Below are 26140 nucleotides of genomic sequence, written 5' to 3' on the forward strand. Positions count from 1 at the left end.
TCTTCCAGTTGCACCATTTTAGCCTTTAATTGTACTGCATCTGTTTCTTCTCCTTTATTTGTAATCTTCCTGGAAGCCCCACCCACTGTTACCCAGTCCTGGCTGCTGATCTTATTCTGTCAGTCTCTTTCTGCTGTGTTCCACCTCCTACTGTTGATGACTTCTCATGTATTTCTCTGTATTGGGTACCACATTTCTTTCTGCTTCTTGTCAACTTGCTGTTTTCGCCACCCTGCCTATTCCTTTCTACTAGTGTTGTCTGTATTGGTGCCTTGCACACAGCCACATCATGATCTGCCTTACATTTATCATATGTCACAGCTGTTTTCCTATGCCCTTCCACCTCAAATTATTTCATGTTGGCTTTGTTTTGAGCAGCTTCTGCCACATTCTCCTTTCATTTCCTCTGTTGCTTCAGCTTGCTATACTGCTGTTACAGCATGTCCTCCTGTCCTTTGCCTGCCTCCTTCCTGCCTTTTCCTTCCCTGTCCCCTACCTGCCCCTTTCATTTTTCTTGTTTCTGTTGTAGAGATCCCACATAGTCTGCCACCTCAGAGCTCCTTGACCCATACCCAAGTTGAGGTGTTAAGAGTAAGTCTGCTATCTGTGTTCTTTCTCCTTTCTCCCAGCTTGCAATTTGCTTTTCATTCTTTTCCATTTTTGGATTGGCTTCTGTTTTATTATTAATCTGTTATGACCTAGTTAGAATTTTATCTTTCAAGTACTTTCACTGATCTGTTTAGCAAGTAGCAAATTTAATGTGTGTGTATGTATATACACACACACATATATATATATATATATATATATATGTATATATATATACACACACACACACACACACATATATATATATATATATGTACACACACACACACACACACACACACACACACACACACACACACACACACAGTGGATATAAAAAAAAGTGTACACACCCCTGTTAAAATGCCAGGTTTTTGTGATATAGAAAAATGAGACCACAATAAATCATTTCATATCTTTTCCTACCTTTAATGTGACCTATAAACTGTACAATTCAATTGAAAAACAAACAAATCTATTAGGGGAAAATATAAAAAAAAACGTACAATAAGCTGGGTTACATAAGTGTGCACACCCTTAAACTAATACTTTGTTGAAACACCTTTTGATTTAATTACAACATTCAGTCTTCTTGGGTACACACCTGCCATCAGTTAAAGAGAGACTGATTAACCCCAAATAAAATCCGGCTCTCCTTGTAGTTTTCTGACATTTACTTGGTTGCATGCTTCAGTAAAAGCCATGGTTCGCAGAGAGCTTGCAAAGCATCAGAGGGATCTCATTGTTGAAAGGTAGCAGGAGAGGGGTACAAACACATTTCCACAGCATTGGATATACCATGGAATACACTGAAGACAGTCATCAAAAAGTGGAAAAAATATGGGACAACAGTGACGTCCCTCCAAAAGTGATGAAAAGACAATACAAAAACTGGTCAGGGAGGCTGCCAAGAGACCTACAACAACACTGAAGGAGCTGCAGGAATTTCTGGCAAGTACTGGTTGTGTACTACATGTGACAACAATCTCATGTATTCTCCGTATGGGGTAGGGCTGCAAGACGGAAGCCTTTTCTTACACAAACATCCAGGCCCGGCTAAAATTTGCAAAACAATGCATCAAGTCTCCCAAAAGCATTTTGGAAAATGTGTTATGGTCTGATGAGAACAAGGTTGAACTTTTTGGCCACAATTCCAAAAGGTACGTTTGGCGCAAAAACAACACTTTGCATCACCAAAAGAACACCATCCCCACAGTGAAGCATGGTAGTGGCAGTATTATGCTTTGGGGTTGCTTTTCTTCAGCTAGAACTGGGGCTTTAGTCAAGGTGGAGGGAGTTATGAACAGTTCCAAATACCAATCACTTTTGACCTAAAATCTTCAGGCGTCTGCTAGAAAGCTGAAGATGAAGAGGAATAAGTATTGGTTTAAGGGTGCGTACACTTATGCAACCAGCTTATTGTACATTTTTTTTTTTTTTTCCCGTAACAGATGTTTGTTTTTCAATTGAATTGTACAGGTTATAGGTCACATTAAAGGTGAGAAAAGTTTTGAAATGCTTTATTGTGGTCTAATTTTTTTGTATCACAAAAAAAAGGCTTTTTAACAGGTGTGTACACTTTTTCTATCCACTGTGTGTGCGTGTGTGTGTGTGTAAAACCTTGAAATGTAATCAGACGTATTTCAATAGACTGACACATTCGTGCTCATCCCATGTAGTCATTTAAGTTAAAAAAAAAAAAAAAAAAAAAAAAAAAAAGGCACTTTGGTTACAGAAAACTCAAAAGTAAAAGGTTCTACTGAAAACTGTTTAGAAACTGTTCTGCTTGTCAGATGCCTCCACATCTAGTTGAATCCAATGCTCGCTCTCTCAAATAATGAAATCCATTTCAGAGACTTAACAGTTGTGTAGGTGTCTTGTATTTATAGCCAGACATTTGAGTTCAGGTCTGAAATGTTTGAGACCTAGTTTGCCATTTTATCACCCTTAAAATGGAGGCCATTACTGTATCTCCCTAGCAAATGGTAACTGGCTACTTACTGAGATGTGTGTAACCCAATCTGCTGTGCACCATAACACAAATCTGATCTGCTTAGAATATTCCATTCCCATATGTCATTTCTCTTCCCCTTCCCATTTTAGAATATCTTCAGAGACCAAAGGCCGTAATGCTGTTATGTTGCATTAACTAAAATTCAGTGTTAGTTATGGGCAGGCAGTCTGTTTAGTATCAAATCTTGTACCCATGGTGTGATATTGTCTTCCAAGTGGCTGAAGAAACATTTTTGTCCTCATACCGCTCAAGCACAAGTTGCTTGATTTTTCACTGAATCAGAGTGCGTAGTGTTCAGGCAGTCTGCTACCTGGCGCAGCTTGTATAGTACTAGCAGCTTAAATATGGCTCCTGGATCCACAAACAGAACAGCTGCAACAGATCCATTAATTCAGTGCTGCAGTAATTGCACTCTGTCATGTCGTGTAAGAGTAATGCTTCTTGCTTTTGATGAAGCGATAAATTCAAATAATTTATTGATCTAGGGCAACTTTTTTGGTGCACAGCTCCTGTAACTAATTGTAACATGGTTCCAGACAATTCTGTTCATTGCATACAGTTCTCAAACCTAATGTATGTTTACTCTGTCTTGATTTTGCTTTTCATGACTGCTTTTTAAATTTTGCTTTCTAAATTCATTTGGAATGTCAGAAGTTAAGTACTGTTTGTGTACATTTTAATCCATTTAAGTATTGCCCATCTGCTTTAGGCCTGAGTTGTAGATGGAATGCCCTCAGATCAGCTCTCTAACCCCATGGCAGAAGTTGAAATAAAAAAGTAGTCCTAATTTAACTTTAAGTAAGTTTTGGCTTCCATTGTGAATTGTCACTGTTGCATGTGTGGGGTGAAATTGCTTTCATTCTTTCATCTGATAAGCAGTTTGTATCTTCTTCCAGAAAATCATCTTTTGACATGTTCAATTTCCTGGCTTCAAAACATCGCCAGCCTCCTGATTACAATCCCAATGATGAAGAGGAGGAGGAAGTGCAGCTGAAGTCTGCAAGGTAAGTAGCCGGAGTAGGACTTGGAAGGATTGTATTGAACCTTTGGCAACTAGCCCTCCTGTGATTATTGTGTGAATGATTTGACCATCAGTGAAGCTATTAGCATTGGATGGCACAGTTGTTCTTGGTTCTTTGGTTTACATCTTAGGTTGGGGGGCTTTTGTAGAGTTATCATGCCCTCCCTGTGTTCACGTGTCTTTGGTTTATAGCTACATCTCAAGTAAATGTCGGTAGTTTGAGTTTACGTGCCCTCAGATTGCATATAGCTGTAGCTGCACTGTATGGTCATTTTGTGAAAGATCGGCATCCTGTCCAGGATTGCTTTCATGTTTTATAAATGTATTTTTCTCAGGGGAATCAAAATCAACACCAAGCATTACACACAAACACATATTTCTTATGTTGAACATTGATCCTGTTACTTATCTAGCTGCACAATCTAGAGAGTACTGCATTAGTTGCATGTGGCACAGAACAAGACTTATTAGGCAGTACTCTAGCAGACTATAGAGGGGAGGTAGTTTTAATCTTGATTTTCAGGTACAGGTATGTCTTTGAAAAAGGCTACATCCGCTTCCCCAGCCCAGCAGCCTCTTCTAACGGCTTTAACAAGTTGTAGAACAAGTAGCCAGAGAAGGCACTGTCCCCAGGTGTTTCAGTGGCTTAGGTTAATAGATTAGTACTAGGCTGACTGCCTTTGTGGGCCATTTTAAGCCTAGCCAGTTACCTCAGGGGAGAATTAAACTTTGCACCTTGTATTTGTAATGTAAACACCTTAACCATTATGCCACAGTCAGGGGACTAAACTGGACATAGTAACAGTGGATACCTGTAAGCAAAGCATATAACTGGAGTATTTCTCATGGTAACTCGCTGTTTAAACAAATTTGTAAAGTACAGAAGCAAGAGAACAGCAGCTATCTGCAACCTTAGTATCTCAAGTTATATTAAGTTCCCTGTAGTTTTTATATTTATATATATAAAATATGTCTTCTCCTTTCGGCTGCTCCCATTAGGGGTTGCCACAGCGAATCATCTCTTTCCATTTCTTCTTGTCCTCTGCCTCTGCCATACCAACCACCTGCATGTCCTCTCTCACCACATCCATAAACCTTATCTTGGGCCTTCCTCTTTTCCTGTTACCTGGCAGCTTCATCCTTAGCATCTTTTTTCCCAGTATACTCTGCATCAGTCCTCAGAACATGTCCAAACCAACGTAATCTTGCCTCTCTGGCTTTGTCTCCAAACCTTCCAACCTGGGCTGACCCTCTAATATACTTATTCCTAATCCTGTACACCCTCGTCACACCCGGTGCAAATCTTAACATCTTTAACTCTGCCATGTCCAGCTTTGACTCCTGCCTTTTTTCAGTGCCACTGTCTCAAACCCATATAACATGGCTGGTCTCACTGCCCTCTTGTAGACCTTCCCTTTCACTCTTACTGGTACCCGTCTGTCACAAATCACTCCTGACACTCTTCTCCACCCACTCCATCCTGCCTGTACTCTCTTCTTCACCTCTCTTCCACACCCACCATTACTCTGAACTGTTCATCCCAAGTATTTAAACTCATCCGTCTTCGTCACCTCTTCTCCCTGCATCCTCACCATTCCTCTATCCTCCCTGTCATTCACACACATATATTCTTAGTCCTGCTGACCTTCATTCCTCGTCTCTCTAGAGCATGTCTCCACCTCTCCAGGGTCTCCTCCACTTGTTCCTTACTCTCACTACAAATCACAATGTCATCTGCAAACATTATAGTCCACGAGGACTCCTGTCTGATGTCGTCTGTCAACCTGTCCATCACCATTGCAAATAAGAAAGGGCTCAGAGCTCATCCTTGATGTAATCCCACCTCCACCTTAAATGCATCCATCACTCCCACCGCAGACCTCACCGCTGTCACACTACCCTCATACATATCCTGTACCACTCTTACATACTTCTCTGACACTCCCGACTTCCTCATATAATACCACAACTCCTCCCTAGGCACCCTGTCATATGCTTTCTCTAAGTCCAGAGACACAATGCATCTCCTTTTGACCTTCTCTGTACTTCTCCAGCAACACTTTCAGAGCAACCATCGCATCTGTAGTGCTCTTTCCTGGCATGAAACCATACTGCTGATCACTAATCATCACCTCCCTTCTTAACCTAGCTTCCACTACTCTTTCCCATAACTTCATGCTGTGACTGATCAGTTTAATCCCTCTGTAGTTACTACAGCTCTGCACATCACCTTTTTTCTTAAAAATCGGTACCAAAACACTTTTTATCCATTCCTCAGGCATCCTCTCACTTTTCAAGATTTCATTAAACAAGCTAGTTAAAAACTCGACTGCCATTTCACCAAAACACCTCCATGCTTCCACAGGTATGTCATCTGGACCAACAGCCTTTCCATTCTTCATTCTCTTCATAGCTATCCCTACTTCCTCCTTGCTAATCCACTGCACTTCATGATTCACTATCCACATGTCATCCAACCTTTTGTCCCTCTCATTCTCTTCATTCATCAGCCCCTCAAAGTACTCTCTCTATCTGCTCAACACACTCTCCTCCGCTTGTGTGTACGTTTCCCGCATTATCCTTTATCATCCTTACCTGCTGCACATCTTTGCTAGCTCGGTCCCTCTGTCTAGCCAATCAGTACAGATCCTCTTCTCCCTCCTTAGTGTCCAACCTTTCATACAACTCTTCATAAGCCTTATCCTTCGCAACCTTTCTCTTTGCCATGCACGTCATCTCCTTATACTCCTGTCTACTTTCTTCATCTCTCTGACAATCCCACTTCTTCGCCAACCTCTTTCTCTGTATACCCTCCTGTACTTCCTCATTCTGCCACCAGGTCTCCTTGTCCTCCTTCCTCTTTCCAGATGTCACACCAAGCACCTTTCTAGCCATCTCCCTTACTAGCTCTGCTGTAGTTACCCAGTCATTCAGTAACTCTTCACTGCCACCCAGTGCCTGTCTTAACTCTTCCCTAAACTCCACCTCAGAATTACCCTTTTTCAGTTTCCACCATTTGATCCTTGGTGCTGCCCTCACACTCCTCCTCCTCTTCTTGATCACCAGTATCATCCTGCAAACCACCATCCTATGCTGCCTAACTATACTTTCCCCTACCACCACTTTACAGTTTCCAATCTTCTTCAGACTAGACCTTCTACATAAGATATAATCCACCTGTGTACATCTTCCTCCACTCTTGTATGTCACCCTATGCTCCTCCCTCTTGTTAAAATATGTATTCACCACAGCCATGTCAGTCCTTTTCGCAAAATCCACTACCATCTGACCTTCTGCATTCATTTGCTTAACACCATACCTACCCCTCTGTTCCCCTTCACCAACATGGCCATTGAAATCTGCTCCAATCACCACTCACTCTCACCCTTGGGTACACTCATCACCACTTCTTCCAACTCGCTCCAAAATTTTTCTTTCTTATCCATCGCACACCCAACTTGTGGGGCATATTCACTAACAACATTCATCATTACACCATCCATTTCCAGCTTCATAATAATCACTCTATCCGACACTCTTTTCACCTCCAAAACACTCTTAGCATACTGTTCCTTCAGGATAACCCTTACACCATTTCTCCTCCCATCCACTCCATGATAAAAACAATTTGAACCCGCCTCTGATACACCCAGCCTTGCTCCCCTTCCATCTGGTCTCTTGCACACACAATATACCAACCTTCCTTCTGTCCATCATATCAGCTCTCTCGCTCCCTATACCAGTCATACTGCCAACATTCAAAGTTCCGACCCTCACTACCACAGTCCTAGCCTTTACCTGCCTTCCCCCTCTTCTCCTCCTTCGGCCAACAGTAGCCCAATTTTCACCAGCACCCTGTTGGCCAACAGTACTGGTGGCTGTCATTGATAACCCGGGCCTCAACTGATCCGGTATATATATCTGTACTGTTGTCCACATGTATGATTTGGCAAACTTTTATACCGGATGCCCTTCCTGACGCAACCCTCCCCATTTATCTGGGCTTGGGACCGGCACAAAGAAATGCGCTGGCTTGTGCATCCCCAGTGGCTGGGTTTATATGTACATACAGATTTGGCATTGTATTTCTTCACTTTTTGTTAATGGTACCATAGTTGTGAAGGTTTGAAGGACATCACTTTCTTACTTTTTACCTCTTCCATCATGTACCACCTTCTTCTTGGCTTTCTCAGGTGTGTTGATATGTAATGTCTTGCATGTATCATTTTTATTTTAAATGTCTACATTTTCTTTGTGTAACTTTGAAGCAGAGTTGTTTTAAAGTCTTTTATTTGGTGAAAGTTTTCTAGTTTGCTGCTGAGATGTTTATTGTACTTTTATGCCTTTTGCATGCCTGAGATGGGCTCCAGCTCCCATGCAACCTTAAGTGGAATAAACAGGTATCGCAAAATGAATTAATGAGATGCTGGGCATTAAAACAATTCGTAATCTGTTTTCTTCTTAGTCTAAATTAGCACTTCATGTTATTACAAGTTGCAAAATTGTCATACAGGACAACTGTGCAGTTAATGGATTCTATCTGAAGTATTTCCTTTAGGTATTTAAAATAGTAGAAACTGGTTCCAGTACAGCTCCAGCCTTTGCCAGGGTCTGCTTATACAGTATGATATGCAGCAGATGCAGGTTTCTTCTTGCGTGTTTTCTTGCTGTCCGTTATATTTCAGGCAGAAAAAAATGGAAATTGGCTAGGCTTAAATTGGCCCACAAGGCAAGTAGCTTAGTACACTTACCCGTGAGCCTATATTTACTTTTACTTCATTGGCTGGTTATATAACCTACATAGAAATCACTCAGTAGTGGATCCAGAAAATCTCTATTAATTGCCAGACTTTGCTTATATGGTATGTAGCAGATGGAGTTTCCTTACAATGAATTTTTCATTTGTATCGTTTTATTTTCCCCTTTGGCTTATATAGGTTCATAGGTTCATGGGTAGGTACTAGGCTAAATGTCCGAGGGCATTTATAAGCCTAGCCAGAGTGTGTCAGCTTTTGCCGCCCCATTGATTAATTAACTGAGCCTCTGTCAAGAAGAGCCAATGAAGTGATCCCAGGGGTATATTTTCTGTTACCCATCCACTCGTCAAGGTTGAAGAGTGTTAGTGAGGGGCTCTGCCTAATGTAGTTAGGAATTTTGTTCCAAAGCATGGGGAGTCTCTGTGACAGGAATCTATCCCTCCAGCATGTTCTATTTATTGTTGTTGTGAGGTTTAGCTCACTAGAGCGAGTGGCTCGCAGTGACTTGTATTTCTTTAGGTGGAGCATGTCCATCAATTCTGGGTTGGACATGGCTTTGTAAGTCAGGCAGAGATCACCTCTGAGTAAGCGATATGCCACTGAGTACAGCTGGAGTTTTTCCAGTCGGGCTGCGTAGGAAATATGTTTGAGACCAGTAATCCTCTTGGTGAGGTACTTTTGTGGTCTTTCCAGCTGTTGGAAGTGTCTTGTGAGGTAAATCCCAAACGGGGCATTGTACTCTATGATTGGTCTGATGAGTGATGAGTAGAGGGGCACTATAACCTCTTTATTTCTAGATGCGAACCCTTTAGTAATTAGATGGGCTACGTAGAAGGATTTCCTAACTACTTTGTCAATATGATTGTCAAAGGAGAGATTACTATCTATCTGGGTCCGCAGATGTGTCATTACCTATTCTGCATTAAAGGGGCTGCCACCTATGTGGTAATTCATGGGTGTTTTGTTTTTCCCAAATGGGATGACTGTGCATTTTTTGGCATTTAGCTTGAGACCATGACTTTGACACCAGGTGTCCGTCTCAGTAAGGTCCTTTTGGAGAATGTCTGTGTCAGCCGGTGAGTCAATTATGGCTCCCAATTTGCAGTCATCGTCGAACTTGGTTAGCCTTAGTCCTCCTGTGTTTGCCTGTACTTCTTAGAAGTATATGCCGAACAGTAGGGGTCCCAGGTCCAAGCCTTGTGGGACACCACTTGTGACTGGTTTAGAGTCGGACCTGGAGCCCGCTATTCTTACCGTGTGAGTTCTGTCTGTAAGCCTGTTGGCAACCCATCTCGTGACATAGGGGTTTATGTTCAGGCTGGTGAGTTTTTCTATAATTCCCGAGTGGGGAATGGTGTCAAAAGCCTTGGCAAGGTCAAGGTAGGCTGTGTGAACTACCTTTCCCTCATCTATGGTCTTTGTGACTGTCTTGAAGAAGTCAACCAAGTTTAGTAGGCATGATCTGCCCTTAAAGCCGAACTGCGTTGGGTCAAGTGTTTGGAGGTTCCCAATGTCCTTGTTAATGAGTTCCATGATGATGCGCTCCATAGCCTTGCAGACCAGGCTAGTCAGGCTTATGTGGAGATAGTTACCAGGGTCAGTTGTGGCCCCTCCTTTGTGGAGCGGAATAACCGTTGCTGTGTGCCATTCTTATGGGTACATAGCTGGTGGAGAGGCTGAGGTTGAACAGTGTGTTTAGGTGGGGGTAGGGTTCGTTCTTTAGTTCGTGCAAGAAGCAGCCTGGGACACCATCTGGCCCAATTGACACTGTGCTTTTGGCCTTTCAAAGGGCTGTTTTCACCTGTGCATCTGTGATTTCCGGGACACTACACTTTTCCGGTATTGTTGTGGGCCCTTTTGGGGGTGAGAGGGAGGTGAAGTTTGCACTGAATTTATTTGCCATGTAGTTGGCAATATCAGTGGGTTCAGTTTATTTTGTGCTATTTTGCACTAGCTCAGAGCATAAATGCGAGTTGCCAGTTAGATTCTTGACATAGCTAAAGAAGGCTTTGTGGTTATCTTTCGAATCCTTGGCTGTTTTTCTTTCGAAGTTAGCCTTGGAGAATTTTATAAGGGACCTTGGTTTCTTACTGATACTGATCAGGGATGTCTTTCCTTTTTGGGATTTGCTTTTTTCCTGAACTAGTTTCCTCCTTCTATTGTATAGCCTGTTTTTGGCAAGGGTCCACCAGACTGGTTTCCTTCTCTTATGGGAGTGAGTCTTGGTTTTGCTAGGGATGGCACGATCCATGCATCCTTGTAGGTGCTCATAGAGCGCATTTTTAAAGGTTTCTGCATCTTGGGCAACGTTATCCTTTAGCGTGGGGGCTGTGAAACTTACCACCTCTGTCTTAAGTAAGGTGAAGTTTGCTTTAGAAAAGTTTTTTACTGTGGTTTCCTTAGTTGGGGGTGGTGGTGGGGTGTGGACATCCAGAGTGATTAGTTTATGGTCTGATCTAACCAGTGATGGGTTGACCACTAGTGTGGAACACCTGTCACCCATGTTGGTGATGACCAGGTCCAATGTGTTTTCACCTCTGGTAGGGGAGTTTACCAGTTGATCCAGCGCATTTGAGTTGATAAATTCCAGGAAGTGCTGGACCTGGGAGTTTGTACTTGAGTAGTTTTCCCAGTTAACGGTAGGGTAATTGAAATCGCCCAATATCAGAGTGTTCGGTAGGACCTTCATGTTTTCCAGTGTCTCCAGAAAGGCGGAGTGGTGGTCCTGGGTCACGGAGGGTGATCTGTAACAGGCCACAATTTGCATTGCAGATTTGCCTGATGTTAGTTGCATATGGATGATCTTAGATGTATCATGCTGCGCCACTAACCTGGAGGTGTAGGTATCCTTGATGAATATGGATACACCCCCCCCCCCTTTTGTGTTTCGGTCCATGTTCTGTGGCCGAAATGTGTGGTATGAGTTGTAGCCTGGAAGTGCTGGGGTGCTCTGTGGAGCCTTGAACCAGGTTTCAGTTACTGCACAGATGTCGACGTCCTCCATACTGAGGAGTGCTTGGAGCACATTCATTTTGAGATTTAAACTCCTGGCGTTGAATAGCATAACCCTCATTTCTTTTATTTGTGCTGGGTTTGACTTTTGAGCCTTGCCTAAAAAAGGCACTATGGGGGCAGCAAGAGCCTTGGCCAGTATTCGAAAGCCTAGGGGTGACAGGTGCAAGCCGTCTCTTGCGAAGCAACGAGGCCTGTCGAGCATGTCGTCCCAGGCTGACAGACACTGGATCCCCTTTGAATGACACCAGAAGCTTAGTCAGTTGTTGAAATTGATAATTTATTTCTTTATACTGCGGTTCTTTCTTGGTGAGGGCAGGATGCTGATCAGGGTCAGGGTCATACCCGCCTGGGCTACATGATCAGAGAGCTCTTCCATGTCTCTCTTCATGTAGTCCTGGGAGGTATGTCTGAGATCATTCAAACCACCATGAACAATGACAGAGTCATATTTGTACTTGTTCTGGGGTGACCTGAGTGCTTATGTTATGTGGTGGAGTCTGGCTCCCGACAGGCAACTAACAGTAACCTTCTTCTTGTCCAGCCTAATGAGTGGGACGTCAGTGTGCCTGACTATAGAGTCGCCTATTACTAGTGTGTTAGGTATGTTATTTCGCCTTAAGGGCTGTGATTGTGCGGTACACTGACTATGTGTTTTATGTGTTGTCTGCTTTGTGAAGGGAGGTGCAAGTTTTTTGGGTGTCTGCTCTGGAGGTCTCTGATGCTTTTGCAGGTTTTTATTTAGAGCCTCCAAGTATGATTTCGTGTATTTATGTGTATTTTTCCAGTGCTGGTTTAGTATGTCTATGTGAGGCTGGATGTGTGGTGCAAGTGTTAACCTTCGCCTCATGACTGCTTGTTCCAGTCTTGGGTGGAGAGAGCTTAGCCTCCAATTTAGCTATATAATTGCATCTTTCGCATATGTTAATGTTTTGTGGTAGGAGGAGAGGGTTGCCTGTGTACATGAGGCAGTTGTAACATCCTGAAAAGAAGTCATGCTTTCATACTTTTTGTTTTCTAATTTTATATTATGACCCACTGATTTAATGTTGAGGGGCGCTCCTTTATGGCTCCTTGGCAAGGTTCATCCAATTCTGGAATCAGAATTCAGTAATATGTTTATTTTTTAAGGTTCTACATTTAAGTGTGTGCATTGTACATTCATATCATGCTGTGCTGGCTGCATAAGCACATCGAATCCCAGGGACCACTGGTTCTGTTCTACTGCATCCACAGTTCAAATCATAAGGTGTTGCTATCCTTGGTAAAATTCCTTCACTTATATGCACTATAAGCTTTCAGTATGTCCATATGGTTAACAAAATATTGTTTCATTAAACTGTGGTAATTCTGTTATTTCCTGACATGACTTGTCTTTAATCATTCCATGACTTGCAGTAATTCCCCATTCCAAATTGTGGCAAACCAGCTAAACCATTTGAATGCAGACCAGTTTTCCTACCTCACCTTGGGGAACTGCTAACAAAAGCAGTTTGTAATCAAGTTAATGATTTGCTTTATCAGTATAATATTCTAGCCTATCACCAACATGGTTTCGTAAAAGGAAGTACCACCCAAACTGCTCTTCTGACACTTAGTAACGTTGTGCTGCCTAACACAAATAAAAGTGAGTTAACTGTTGCCCCATTCATTCACTTTTAATAAAGTTTTTCAATAGCCTAAACCCCATCTACTACTAAACTTGCTTACGTCTTTCGCTTTGAGTTCCTCAATAATGCAGCCATTTTTAAGCTACCTTTCAAGAAAAGACCTTTGCTGTTAGATCTTAGAGTGTTTTGTCATCTCATCATAATATCTTTGCAGGTGCTTCTCAAAGGAGATATGGAGGTACTGTTCTTTTCTGCTTTTATTAACTGCCTGCCACATAATACAGCCTTATTCTCTACACTGACAACCTCGTATGATCTTAAAATCAACCCCTCAGCACAGTGTTTGGCGGTTGGGAGGAAATTTATACTTATTTTAAATTTACACTAAACAGATGAGACCAAATTTGTTATGATCGTCGTGTTTCACTGTTGCAGTCATCACCTGTGGGTTATCCCTGCTTTGGTAGCACTTGGTCAGTCCGAATACCAGAGTCAATGTTTTTGTGCGCCGTCTGATGTCAGGTCGTCAGTGCTATAAAGCAAGGCAGCCGACGTCATTACATCAATCTTTCCTGCTGTGGAGCTCATAGCAGAAGCATTCGCATGAGTGCCAGTCGGTCGCTACCAGAAGTTGAATTTCAGCAGAAAACATCTAAAGCTAAGCACCCTGTTGGAGACCCTTTTTTCTTGCTCTAGCCGATGCCTGAAAAAGTTAACAATTGTCCCGCCTGTAGAAAGCAGATCCCACACTGAGACTTTCATTCTTACTGCATAACTTGTTTAGGCCCAGACCAGTATGTCCCTCGTTGCTGGTTCTGTGCCCTCTTTAATGCGAGAACTATTCGCTGTAGAGCTCTTTATGTAGACAATTATTTTCATGTTCCATCTTTGAATTCCAATATGGCATCTTTCAATCAACAATTCATTGACATTCCGAAAAACCGTAGAGATAAAGATAGAGACAGGCCACACAAGGCTAAGCCTTCCAACGACGCTACCGCTAAGCAAATCATCAGTTCTCCGGAATTCAGTGAGGTGCTTTCGTAGCCCCTGATGCCCAGTTTGATTTTTATGCAGGCCTCTGCCGAGACCCTTTTGGAGTCCGGTATGCTGCAGAAATCCAATTCGTTTTCTGAGCCTTTGGCTGTCTTTGCCACTCTTGGATCCAGAGCCGAGATGCAGGCACCGGCTTCCAAGGAGGCCTTTCGCATTACAGATTCTAGACAAAAAAAACAACATCTTCGCATCCGACTACGTCTTCTCAAAGACCGACAGATTCTGTCAGGCCTAGAAGCCAGGCCACTCCTAGGAAATCTGCTTCTAGCCACCATCTTGCTACTGCTCCCCCACCCCAAGCTCAGATGCTTAAAATGGCGGAGGATCTCATCTCCCTGATCCGAGGTATTCAAGATCCAACTCCAAAAAGGAAAAGGCATCCTTCACCAGAATTTGACAGACCAAGAGTCTAAGGAATCTGATTATTCTGCTTTTGAAGAGGAACAACATCCCTTAACTGTTTATGAGGATTCAGACGCAGAGGAATCCATCACTTCTGCCTCCCCTCCAGAGGACCTCTCATTTGGGGAAACCCTTCACTCCCTCAGGGATCATTTTCATTGGGAATCTCAAGACTTTCCACAGTCAAAGAAACGACTTATAGAGTTTCTGGACCTGCTCCAGCCCAGACCCCTGGCCATCCTACCTATTTTAGAAGTGGTGGATGATGTTTTCCATGAATTCAGCTTAGCCCCTGATGCCCTACCTCCTGCTCCAACTAAACCTGACAGGTACTACAGAGTACCGGATTCTCACAAATACCCGTACAGGAATCCTGCTGCAGACCGTGAGGTCATTACACAGGGACCCAAAGGAGCTAAGACTTGTTCTGCCAAGAATCCGCTTCCTTCTGACAAAGACTCTAGAGCTGTGGACAGATGGGGTAAGAAAGTGTACACCTCTGCAACCTTCGCTATCAGAGCACTCAGTTGTCAGTTCCATATGTTAAAATATCAACAACATAGTTTGGAGCAGTTAAAACAGCAGATTGCTACCTCTCTGGATGGTGCCAACTCAAAAGACCTGGCAGAATTACTACACTCTGCTTGTCAAGTGGCCAAACACGCATTACAATGTGGATATGATGCCCTAGAAGCCTCTAGCAGGGCAGCAGTGGCAGGATCTCTTATTAGAAGGCATGCATGGCTGAAGGAGCAACCTCTCCCTGATCATGTAAAGTCTGAACCTATTGATGCACCCCTAGATAAGGAACGCCCGTTTGGGGAAAAAGCAGAAGAGATGCTTTAAAAAGAATGAAGACAAAGCAAACCTATGCAAAAAGTAAAAGATTTCTTTCAAGTTCAACCTCCCAGATTCAGCAGAAACTTTCCCTCTAAGCACTGGGCCTTCCCTGCACCTAGCAGACAGGCCCAAGGTAAGCCCCACAGGGGCAGGCCATCCAGGCCCCTATCACAGGGCCAGCATCAAAGCAAACAAATGACCACTTCTGTCTCTAAGGCATGGAGTTCTAAGCCAAGCTTCTATGGCAAGCACTCACAATGACTCTCCCTACCTCCTCTGCCCTCCTTTCACTCATCAGAAACTAGGAGGAAGGCTCACTCTCTTCAAGGACAATTGGGTCTCCATAACCAAGGACCAGTGGGTCTTAAAAATCATTTCTCAGGCATACAGATTCTCCTTCAGCGAACTCCTTATTCCAAGAGGGTACCCAGACCTCCCCCCAAACCTGTGAGCCGAGGCATTGAAACAGGTCCAGACTCTCATATCCTGGGGGCAGTAGAACCTGTCCCTTATCAAGCAGGAAAAGGTTTTTACTCCAGACTATTCCTTGTTCCCAGAAAAGAGGGCACTTGGCGCCCCATCCTGGATCTATCCAAACTGAACACCTCCTTTGTGGTTCCCAGATTAAAAATGTTAACCTTGCAGCAGCTCCTGCCTATGCTTACACAAAATGCCTGGCTTGTGACATTAGATCTAAAAGATGCCTACCTCCACATCCCCATCAGGGAATCATACAGAAAATTCCTGCGCTTCAGAGCAGGCTATCAACACTTTCAGTTCTCTGCACTGCCCTTTGGCTTATTTACTGCTTCCAGAGTATTCACCAAATGCTTGGCCCCTGCTATATCATTCTGCAGACAGAGAAATATACAGATTTACCCTTACCTTGATGACTGCCTCATTCAGGGAGACTGCAGAGAAAAGTTGCTCCAGGACCTTCTCTTTGTCAAATCTCTCCTAACTTCCCTAGGGTTCACCATCAACAAGAAAAAATCAAAGCAAAACCCCACCAGAAAAATTGTTTTTCTGGGAACTGTGCTAGACACAACAACCCAAATGGCCTTCCTACCCCAGAAGAGCAGAGCTTCCTGCCTCTCTACTTCACCCAGCTGGCTTCCAGAGGTCACCTCACTGTGAGGCAGTTCCTGCAATCCCTGGGATACATGGCATCTTGCATCCTTCTCATCCCTCTCGCCAAGCTTCACATGAGAAAGTTTCAGTGGTACGTAAAGATCCTTTGGTTTCAGCACTTTGTCCCTAGAAACCACTCTCCCTCTGATCCCTTGTATAAGGGCCAAATTTCTCTGATGGGCAGAGGCCTGTGCCATGAACAAGGGTCTTCCCTTCATCCGACGCCCTTGCGGCCAGACCATCACCACCGACACCTCAGACATTGCTTGAGGCGCTCACCTAGCAGGCAGGTGTACCCAAGGCCTATGGAATGCCCAGCAACTTCACTTGCACATCAACCAGAAAGAAATGATGGCAGTGCAGAAGGCTCTGACTTCCTTCCAACCCCATCTCAGGCCAAGGGTCCTACTTATAAAAATAGACAGCACCACAGTAATGTGGTAAATCAACAAGCAGGGGGGCACCCAATCTTTACCCCCTGTGCAGGTTAGCCATGAGTCTCTGGCTGACAGCCACTTCCATGGGGCTGCACCAAATTGCCCAATACTTGCCAGGGATCAACAACACACAGGCGGACCACCTAAGCAGAAACTTACTGGACCCCACGAATTGCAGCTCCAGAGAGAAATCTTTCTGCAAATCACCCAGGAGTGAGGGACCCCAGAAGTGGACCTTTTTGCCTCCCACCTCAACCACCAGCTGCACAAGTTCTGTACCAGCGAGTATCACGTCCTAGCATGGAAGGTGGATGCCTTGACCTTCCCCTGGAGCTTCCTCTTTGTGTACGCATACCCTCCTCTGCCTCTTATTCCCAAGGTTCTGATCAAAATAAGAGAGGAGAGACCAAAGGCCACCCTCATTACGCCACATTGGCCAGGACAGCATTGGTACCCCTTACTGCGCTGTATGACCTTACAGGCCCCAAAGCTACTTCCCCTGATGTCAGACCTCTTGACCGAGGAGAGGGGGAAGGTACTGCACCCAGACCTATAGACTTTCAAACTTTTAGCATGACTTGTACACTAAACATAGTGAGTCCTTGTTAAGCAAACAGGTCATGGACATCATCACTGAGGCCAGAAGGCCCAGCACAAGAAAGTCATATGCAGGGAAATTAAAAGATTCTGCTCCTGGAAACAATCAAAAGGGGGCAGTACCTCCCAGCCTTCCATCCCTCTCATTTTGGATTACCTAGCAGAGTTGATCAATAGTGGCCTCTCTTTCTCCTCTATTAAAATCTGTGCCTTGGCCATCTCTGCCCATTATGATTCAGACCCACCCCTCTTCTCTCATCCTTTGCTTAAGCAATTCCTCAGAGGGGCCTCTAATATCAGGCCTCCCAGAAGGCGTCCAACGCCTCCCTGGGACCTGAATTATGTGTTAGAGAAACTAACCTTACTTCCTTTCAAACCTGCCGCTTCTACAAAATTGAAATACTTCTCTTGGAAGACTGCCTTCCTACTAGCTATCACCTCAGCCAGAAGGGTCTCGGAACTTCAAGCTCTCATGCTGTCGAGCCCTTCATAATTTTCCATGCAGACAGAGTCTCCCTAAGGAATAACCCCTCCTTTATGCTTAGGGTGGTATCTGATGTGACCCTTAACCAGGCCATACACTTTCCCAACCCTCAAAACAAGGGGGAAAGAATTCTGCACTCACTAGACGTGCACAGGCAGCTCAGATACTATCTGGACCGTACTAAACCATTCAGAAAAACAGACCAGCTGCTTGTAAGCTTCACCCTAGGGGCAGAGGGGAAGCCCATCTCCAAACAAACCATTTCCAAATGGATTTCAGACTGTATCCATTTTTCTACAGACTACACAGGAAACCCATCCCTAAGTCTGTCCGTACCCACTCCACTAGGGCAACCTCCACTTCCACTGCTTTCCTTAGAGGAGTACCTACCAGGGGCATCTTGGAAGAGGCCACCTGGACCTCTGTACATACCTTTATAAAGCATTACCACCTAGCTCTCTTTTCTAGGTGTAAGGCAGGGTTTGCCTCTGCAATTCTGCAGGGCCTGCTGGCCCATACCTAGGACTCAACCTGTCCTTCCACCCTTTACCTCAGCTTTGGGAATCCTCCCACAGGTGATGACTGCAACAGTGAAACACAATGAACGTAGTACAGTTGTGTACACTTACCATAAATGTAGATGTTCGAGTGTATTCATTGTTGCAGTCTTGGTTTCCCTCCCTCCATCCCCCGTTTAGCATCTTCCCCTATAGGGACACAAGCTTCCCTAGGTGGCTTTTAACCACCAGGACCACGTCTCTCTTTTCCCTTGTGCTTCTGACGGGTTAGGGCAAGAAAAACTGATGTAATGACGTCTGCTGCCTTGCTTTACAGCACTGATGACCTAACGTCAGACCATGTGACAGCAGCCGGCACACAGAAACATTGACTTTGGTATTTGGGCCGACCGAGGGCTACCACAGCAGAGATATAACCCACAAGTGATGACTGCAACAGTGAATACACTTGAACATCTACATTTATGGTAGGTGTACACAACTGTTCTTTCCTTCATAATCATACACATTTTAAAACAGTACCTACCTTTTCTGCCTCTACCTCCTTACATACAAAAAGCAAATCATTGAGCAAGTGGCCTCCTTAATATAGTTGGTCTTGCTGTAGATAGTCTTTTCACATCATTAACCTAAAAGCAAAAATTAACTCTGCTCTATATAGCTGTCAAAAAGCTCTCAGCTTTTCACAGCTGAAGATAGAGCTACAATAGATATAAAATATATGTTTTCTACCTGTGGCTAATATTTCCAACCACAGGTACAACACAGTCTCCCTCTTCTCACTTATTTCACATGGAGACATCTCATTGACTTGGCAAATATTATTCATTGCCCAGTAGGATCTATTATTTTATTCTGCCCCCCCCCCCCCCCACATGTGCACACACATACACACACACACATTACTGCATTACCCTTAAGTGTGCATGCTGGATCCCAGTATCACAGCTTGCTTAGCTGCTACTGACTTGTAAAATTTTCAGCACCAACAACCCTCTCATACTTGCATCAAAATTGTCATTAAAATGTACTCCGTAACACCTGTCAGATCAGGCAGTGTCGCAGTACTGCAAGGACCCATAATTCTGTCATCCACTGACAATGCTTGCTGCTTAGGCCCCAAACTGTAGAACTCTTCAACATCATTAGAATATATCAAATAGATAAAGAATTTAGGTCAGAATTACTGGAGCTTCTGCTAAAATCAGCAACATGCTCATAATTTAGACAACTTGTTATTAAATATTTATCATATGTAAAAACAGCTTTTAATATAAGCCCTACGTGTAGTCTTGTCATTTAATCTGTGTATATACTCTCTCTCATGCAGTGGTGTATTCATGGCAATGAAATAGTGTACTGAAAGTTTCATTATAGACCAGTCTGTTTGTCAGATGTGCTGTGTGTGTGAGTTGTCTTATTTTCAAACTGTCTTTTTTTTTTTTTTATCATGTGTATGTAATTGTTGTCTTTCCATGTTTTGGTTGAAATATTCTGTTGGATTAGTTCACTGTTGTGGTTAACAAACTTAAATAAATTCCCAGCCAAGACTCATGCTGGCATTCCCACTTTCCTGTGCAATAGGGAAAAGCTTTTATCTTTCCTTATAACCAGAGACATAATGATGGTTGTGAGCTGCTCACACAGACGGAAACTGTTTGAGTAGTTTGTGGTGTGGCCCTTTTAGAGTTAATGCTGCTTTTAAGATAGCTCTCTGTTTTTGCAGATGCTGAGTTCATTCTTGCAAAGTGAGGGATTCGTTTTTAACCATTCCATGATTTAGCAGAAGAATTAAATGCTCAAAAGAGAAAGGTCTCCATCTCCACCTTTAGGGAGGTGCATTCTGGCATGCCACTGCCACCCAAGTCTCTTGTGGGTTAGTAGGAAAACGAGTAATTAGTATGATCTCAGGGGAGCATCCCCTCAACTCATCCCTCCACAGACTGGTAGAGCATTGGATAAGATCTCTTGTGCCAAGAGCCCCCTCCCCATGCCCAGCTGGACCTGCCAACCCTAATCATGTTGGGATGGCATTGGGCTGTAAGTATGTTAGACCACCATATTCAAGGGTTAGACCATTTAAGTAGGTGTATGATTGGAAGTCACATATATTGGATTCACACATTAGGGAATACCGCCTAAAGCCAACATGTAGCCTTGGACAAGTATTTCCTTTTCTACAAACCACCATGCAGACTCCTTGTCACCTAACCATCCAAGTGCATCAATTGCAGACTTATCCTTGCATAAGACTGAGTTGAAATTCACACGTGGAGGAAGTGAGACTACTTTAGACATCCCCTTGGTCTGTTAATATTTGTCGTAAGACAGAGATATCTGTGGTGCAGGTAATATCAGCAAAGCCACTGCCCTCTTCTTTGTTGAAGTTTCAGAGCTTATGATATCAACTCCCCCCCCTCCCCCCCTTAAGTGTTAGTAGGAAAGAACCCTTAGGATCATAGGAAATGTAATGCAAGTCATTTTGAAGACCGTATACAACTTCCCAAATACCATCCTCAAGATATGCCCCCCACGTCAGGTAAAGTGTCAGGCTTTTGATCAACTCTGGGCACTCATTCATTTGTCAGGGTCATTTTGAAAGAGGTAAGGGAGTTTTGCTTGACATACAGAGGCAGTTTTTTTTTTTTTTTTTTTACAGAGATGAGGCAACTGCTAGGTAGTGACTCTGCTCTTCTTTTATTTATATGTTGGTTCTTCTTTCGGCTTTTCCTGGTTAGGGGTCGCCACCGCGGAACTCTGGTCCGCTAATGATTGGCAGTAGATTTTTACGGTGCCGAGGTGCCAGCCCGACACCCAACCTTCAACGAAGGCACACCCATTCTACGCATGTTGGTGGAAGTTTAATCCTTGGGTTTGGTGTTTGTGTAGCCCTTTGTCCTGTGATGGTATGAGAGCTCCATTAGAGTAGGTCTTTGTACAGAATTCCAGGCACAGATCTCTACACAAGACTCTGTAAGAGAAAGTGTAGGGACAGGGCTTCTGTTCTGTATTTGCAGCTAAGGGTTTTTAGACCAAAAATGTCTTTCATCTGGAACTTTCGGGGCCTTTCTAGCTGCATGATATGTCTGGCTAAATGTGTGTCAGAAGGGGCTTTGTACTCAATAATTGGTTTAATTAAAGCAGAGAACAGAGGGGCCCCAATATCATTCAACCTACATGACTAGTTATGTTAGACAGAATAGTTTCTTCTGCAGTTGCAGTATGATGGTCAAAGACAAGGAAGTTGTCAACCCATTTATTTAGATCATGACTACTGTATTTTTGCAGAGTCGGAGTACATGCTGTTCTGTAAATTGTAGATGAGGGGTGTTTCCCTAGTATGCCAGTGCTGTTTTTTTTTCTGTGTTTAAATTTTGAGTCTTTTCTATGTACAACATAGGTTTGTATGGATTTGTTCTTGCAGAAGTGCTTCTGTATCATTGAGAGATACGGATAGTCAACAGCAATATTTTTGTCCTTAGGTCAAGGTTTGTGGCATGAAGGTCGGAAAAGTGTATCCCAAAAGGAAGAATTCTAGTACTGAGCCCTGTGGTACTACACTTTTTACTTTCTGAAGTGACATCTGCCACCTTAATTGTGTGAGTTCTGTCCTTCAGCTGGTTTACAGTCGTACAATGTGGCAGATTTACCCTTTGTTCTTTAATTTTGTTGACAGTGCTTGCAATATCAAAGGTCTTGACTAGGTATGTTGTGTGAATTGAGTGTCCACTGTTTCTGTATCCTTCAAGTAGTTGATCATGTTGAGTATACATGATCTGCCCTTGACAAAACCAAGCTGTTGAGGATCCAGTTGTATGAAATGTTTACTGTCTTAGTTTGAGGTTAGAAATGAAGTAATCCATGGTCTTACAAATTAGGCTAGTTTGGCCACTGAGCCTGTAATTCCTGTGGTGTGTAGTTAGGCTCTCTTTGTGCTTGGGGGATATCGTTACAGCTGTTTTCCAAAACTCAGGTGGTGTATTCTGTGACTGGGCTTAAGTGAAGCATGTTCAGGAGTGATTTGACATGGGCACTTCTGATGCTGTTCATTAGGCACCCAGATAAAGTGGCTGAGCCCTTAAAAGTGGTATTTATAACCAGAATATGTTCTGTGGTGATCTCAGAGGGTGAGTGGGACTCAAGGATTTGTGGAATTTCAATAACAGTTTCAGGAGTAAAATTAGCACTGATTCTACAGTTATGATAGCTATGTCTTTAGGTTCAGAGTGCTTAATGCCATGTTGGATTGTCTGCATATTACAAGATGTAAATTTTTCACTTTCCTAACATAACTAAAGGAGCTATGGGTTTTCCTTGCTCTGTAGACAGTCATGAAGGATGCTATTGTGTGAGCCTGTTGGCCCATAAAAGATTGTATAACCTTTACAGGCCTTTCCCTGAGTGGGTAAAATCCCTGACCATGTATGTATCTGTCCTCAAGCCTGCTTCTTTGTGATCTCTCTAGTAGCTTGTAAGCTCCAAAGGTCACAATAGTTTGCTACTCTGTCACATGACAGTCAGTGTGAAGCTTGTAACAAGTATAAAAAAATAGGTACATTATCTGCCATACTGGGATCAGAACTCTCAGCAGGTCATGGTATATCCTGGTTCTTGGGCTACTTAGTGAATCAGACACTGAAAACACTTGAAGACCTCACTGAAGATTCCTCATAAGAAATGCAAGACACAATAGTACTAGTCTTGACACTTTTAAAAGTAAGTGTGATTTAAACAGTAAAATAGACTGTCACCCTTTTTAGGTGATTTTTTTGTCACGGGGTGCTTTTCTCCACAAATCCCTGTTGCTTTTAACTCCAAGATCACACTACCTGGGAGTATGGGAAATATTTAGATACTAAATACTTGGGTTTCGTGTGTGTGTGTGTGTGTGTGTGTGTGTGTGTGTGTGTGTGTGTGTGTGTGTGTACATATATATATATATGTATGCATGCATGTATTAATATGTACACCTACACAAATATATGTATGTGTATACACATACATACATACACTGTGTATATACATACATACTGATTTTTTATAGTTGTAATTCCACAGTTCAGTGTTCTTTAGAAATTCTACAGGCACCCCTATCCCCCATTGAGATCTTGACTGTGGCTTCTAAGGTAGAATGCCATAAAACCTGGTGCAATTTTGACTCTGTGGACACTTCAGCTTGGGCAGCAAAGCACCAGCTGATGTTCACTTAGGATGGTAATATGTCTGAGAGGAGCTCAGGAGCAGTATATATATTGTATATTTCATTGGAGAAGTACCCTTTAACCAGGCTGCACAGGTACTGCTTTGTGAAAACCCTAGGTGAAAATAGGCCATTACCACTACAATATAGCCTTTTCTGATCCCACCACAACTGCAAATACCTTATCTTTGCTTTCTGAACCAAGTCACCTGAAATTCCTTGCTGACTGAGGAAGGGACTAATGCATCACATTATCTTGCCTTCTCCTCCGTCTGCAGTATTTTGTTTTTATTATTTCACCCACAGTTGCCTGCATGTGTACATGTGTGTTGGAGAGAGGTTTCTTCAGATTCACCTAGCCTGGAAAATTATTTTTGTAGAGCTTGCCAGTCTTGTACCCCCGATACAGCCCTATTTGATGGATCAGTCCATTTCAGTTGAATTCTTGAGCTATGCCTGTACTGTATTGCTGAAAGGGACTGTAGTGGCTTTCCCTAACTCATAATTGAGCCAGAGTTTTATGTCCACCTGTTTTTAGTCTTGAAAGAGGCTTTATTGGATTATTCCGTTCTGGCCTCATTGACTTCTTTCAGGTTCAGAGTGGTCACCCTTAAGAGTATCATGCCCCTCTGCCATATGATCCGTATATAGTGTTGCTGGACAGAATGGATTATTTTTGCAACAGTACTGTTCTTGGTCTACACAGGAGAATCTGACTGGATCAGTGTTAGTATCACTTTACATTTTTGTTTTCTTATTGCCTATAGTGGATAAAGCATTGCTGGGGAGGAAGCTTTGTGTGTTCTCTTACCTGAACAGCTGGATACTGTTAACCCTGTAGTAGGCACTTCCCTGGTCGCAAGGCTTTGTGGTGATAATAAATAAAAACAAATCCTCTGACTGCTGCTCAGAGGATAATCATCATAGACAAACTGGATATTCCAGTTCCATTCATTCTTGCCCTTAGAGAAGTGGCCAGGAGGTCATGATTTTGTCAGCCTTGGACAAAATGCATTTGGATGGTCTAAGCTGAAACTGTGCTTTGTCATCTGGACCTTGTAACTTCATAATGCTGTTTACATATCTGAAAGCGACGGTGTTGGCAAAGAACAGTGATGTCTCTGTGCTTTCAGTATCACTGTGTGCTTGCTTACCTCTTCTGAATGATATGCTCATTTGATAGACTGTAGTGTGGTAGACATATGTTTTCTTTTGCCATCTCTTTCTGCATATCTTCCAGTCATATACTCTGATAGTGTTTAACTTGCTGATTGAAAATCATTTTTGCTCAGACATGGTTCAAGAACTGCAATCCAGGAGATGGATTCTGTCTAGCTCTTGCTGGAGCTGTGGATTCAGAAGCCATGTCTAGTCTAAATCTTCCAGATGCAGGACACTATGGAAAGTGATTTATTTTCCATTGAGAGAAAGCACCTCCCCCCAGTTTTGTTGATTGTAGCATATTATTGGGGAGAATGGTGAACATAAGTCTTTCCATAGCACAAAAGATGCTTGTTCTCATTTTAATTCCAGTTATCATTACAACGGGAAGAGAGTCAAAAAAGAATTCTTTTTTGCCCTGTGGTGGCCAGGAAGAGTATGGTTTCAGCTTTTTGGGTCACTGGTGATTTAAAGCTAATACAGGATGCATTCTGCCTAAGGGGATAGTTTCAGATGCAGACCCTTTGGTTTTCCCTACTCCCCCTGTACAGGCTCGCACACAAATACAGATTTGCTGTTTGGGATCACAAAAATTTTGAATGCAGCTGGTAAGTGTTCTAATCCTCAGTTTGTGCTCCAGGTAGAAAGTTTGTACCATCTTAGTCATTTGCATGTGATGTTGAATTACTTTCAACACCTATGTGTTGTGAGCTTCAGTTACTCCACTGTCACAGTACATGTGTGGGCTATGTCTGCCTCATGGAGGGTAGAACTGTGGCTGGTACTAGCTGGTCAGGGAGTTATTTAAAGAAGTGTGGTGTCTCTATCCCTTTTTTCTGCAAGAACCTCTCTTCATAGGACCTAAAATTAACAGACTTTCACTTCTGCCATTTGATCCCACTACATCTGCTTTGTTCTTTAGGCACTGAACAGCCTTCAGTTGTGAGTGTGATCATCATATGCAAGAGTGAATCTACAGTTTTTGTAATGCATTGGCGTGGTTTGTTTAGGATTCAGCTACTACCTTTGCTGTCAAGGATGATAGCTGTTGGTTACTAGTAAGTCCTATTGGGTAGAAGCCCATTTTCAGTGGAGGGCTGAGGGGAAAGCTCTGAATTATTACAAAGCATTTTAATAACAGTAATTTTGTGATCTTCAAAAATAAAACAAAAACCTTTGCAGTTTAAATCATTAACAAATTAGACATAATATAAAAATATAGGCTAAAATCGATACAAGTTATATAACAGTCTTTTAATATTTAGAGAACTTTTAGAAATTTTGTAGAGAAATTAAAGGTAAGTTAGTCTAA

General features: G+C 43.0%; 1 protein-coding gene across 5 annotated transcripts in view; it reads left to right on the top strand.

Annotated features, from left to right (window-relative positions):
* KMT2A (lysine methyltransferase 2A) overlaps positions 1–26140 on the top strand; it is a 3231120-nt gene that overhangs the window by 2847212 nt on the left and 357768 nt on the right. For all 5 annotated transcript variants that reach the window (XM_044080894.1, XM_044080898.1, XM_044080897.1 and 2 more), the window contains one exon: positions 3499–3606. In XM_044080894.1, the coding sequence (XP_043936829.1) occupies positions 3499–3606 (108 nt within the window). The remainder of the gene's footprint in view (positions 1–3498; positions 3607–26140) is intronic.

The sequence above is a fragment of the Protopterus annectens genome, chromosome 8.part0, assembly GCF_019279795.1.
Source record: "Protopterus annectens isolate FY-2018-M chromosome 8.part0, PAN1.0, whole genome shotgun sequence".
NCBI lineage: Eukaryota > Metazoa > Chordata > Ceratodontiformes > Protopteridae > Protopterus > Protopterus annectens.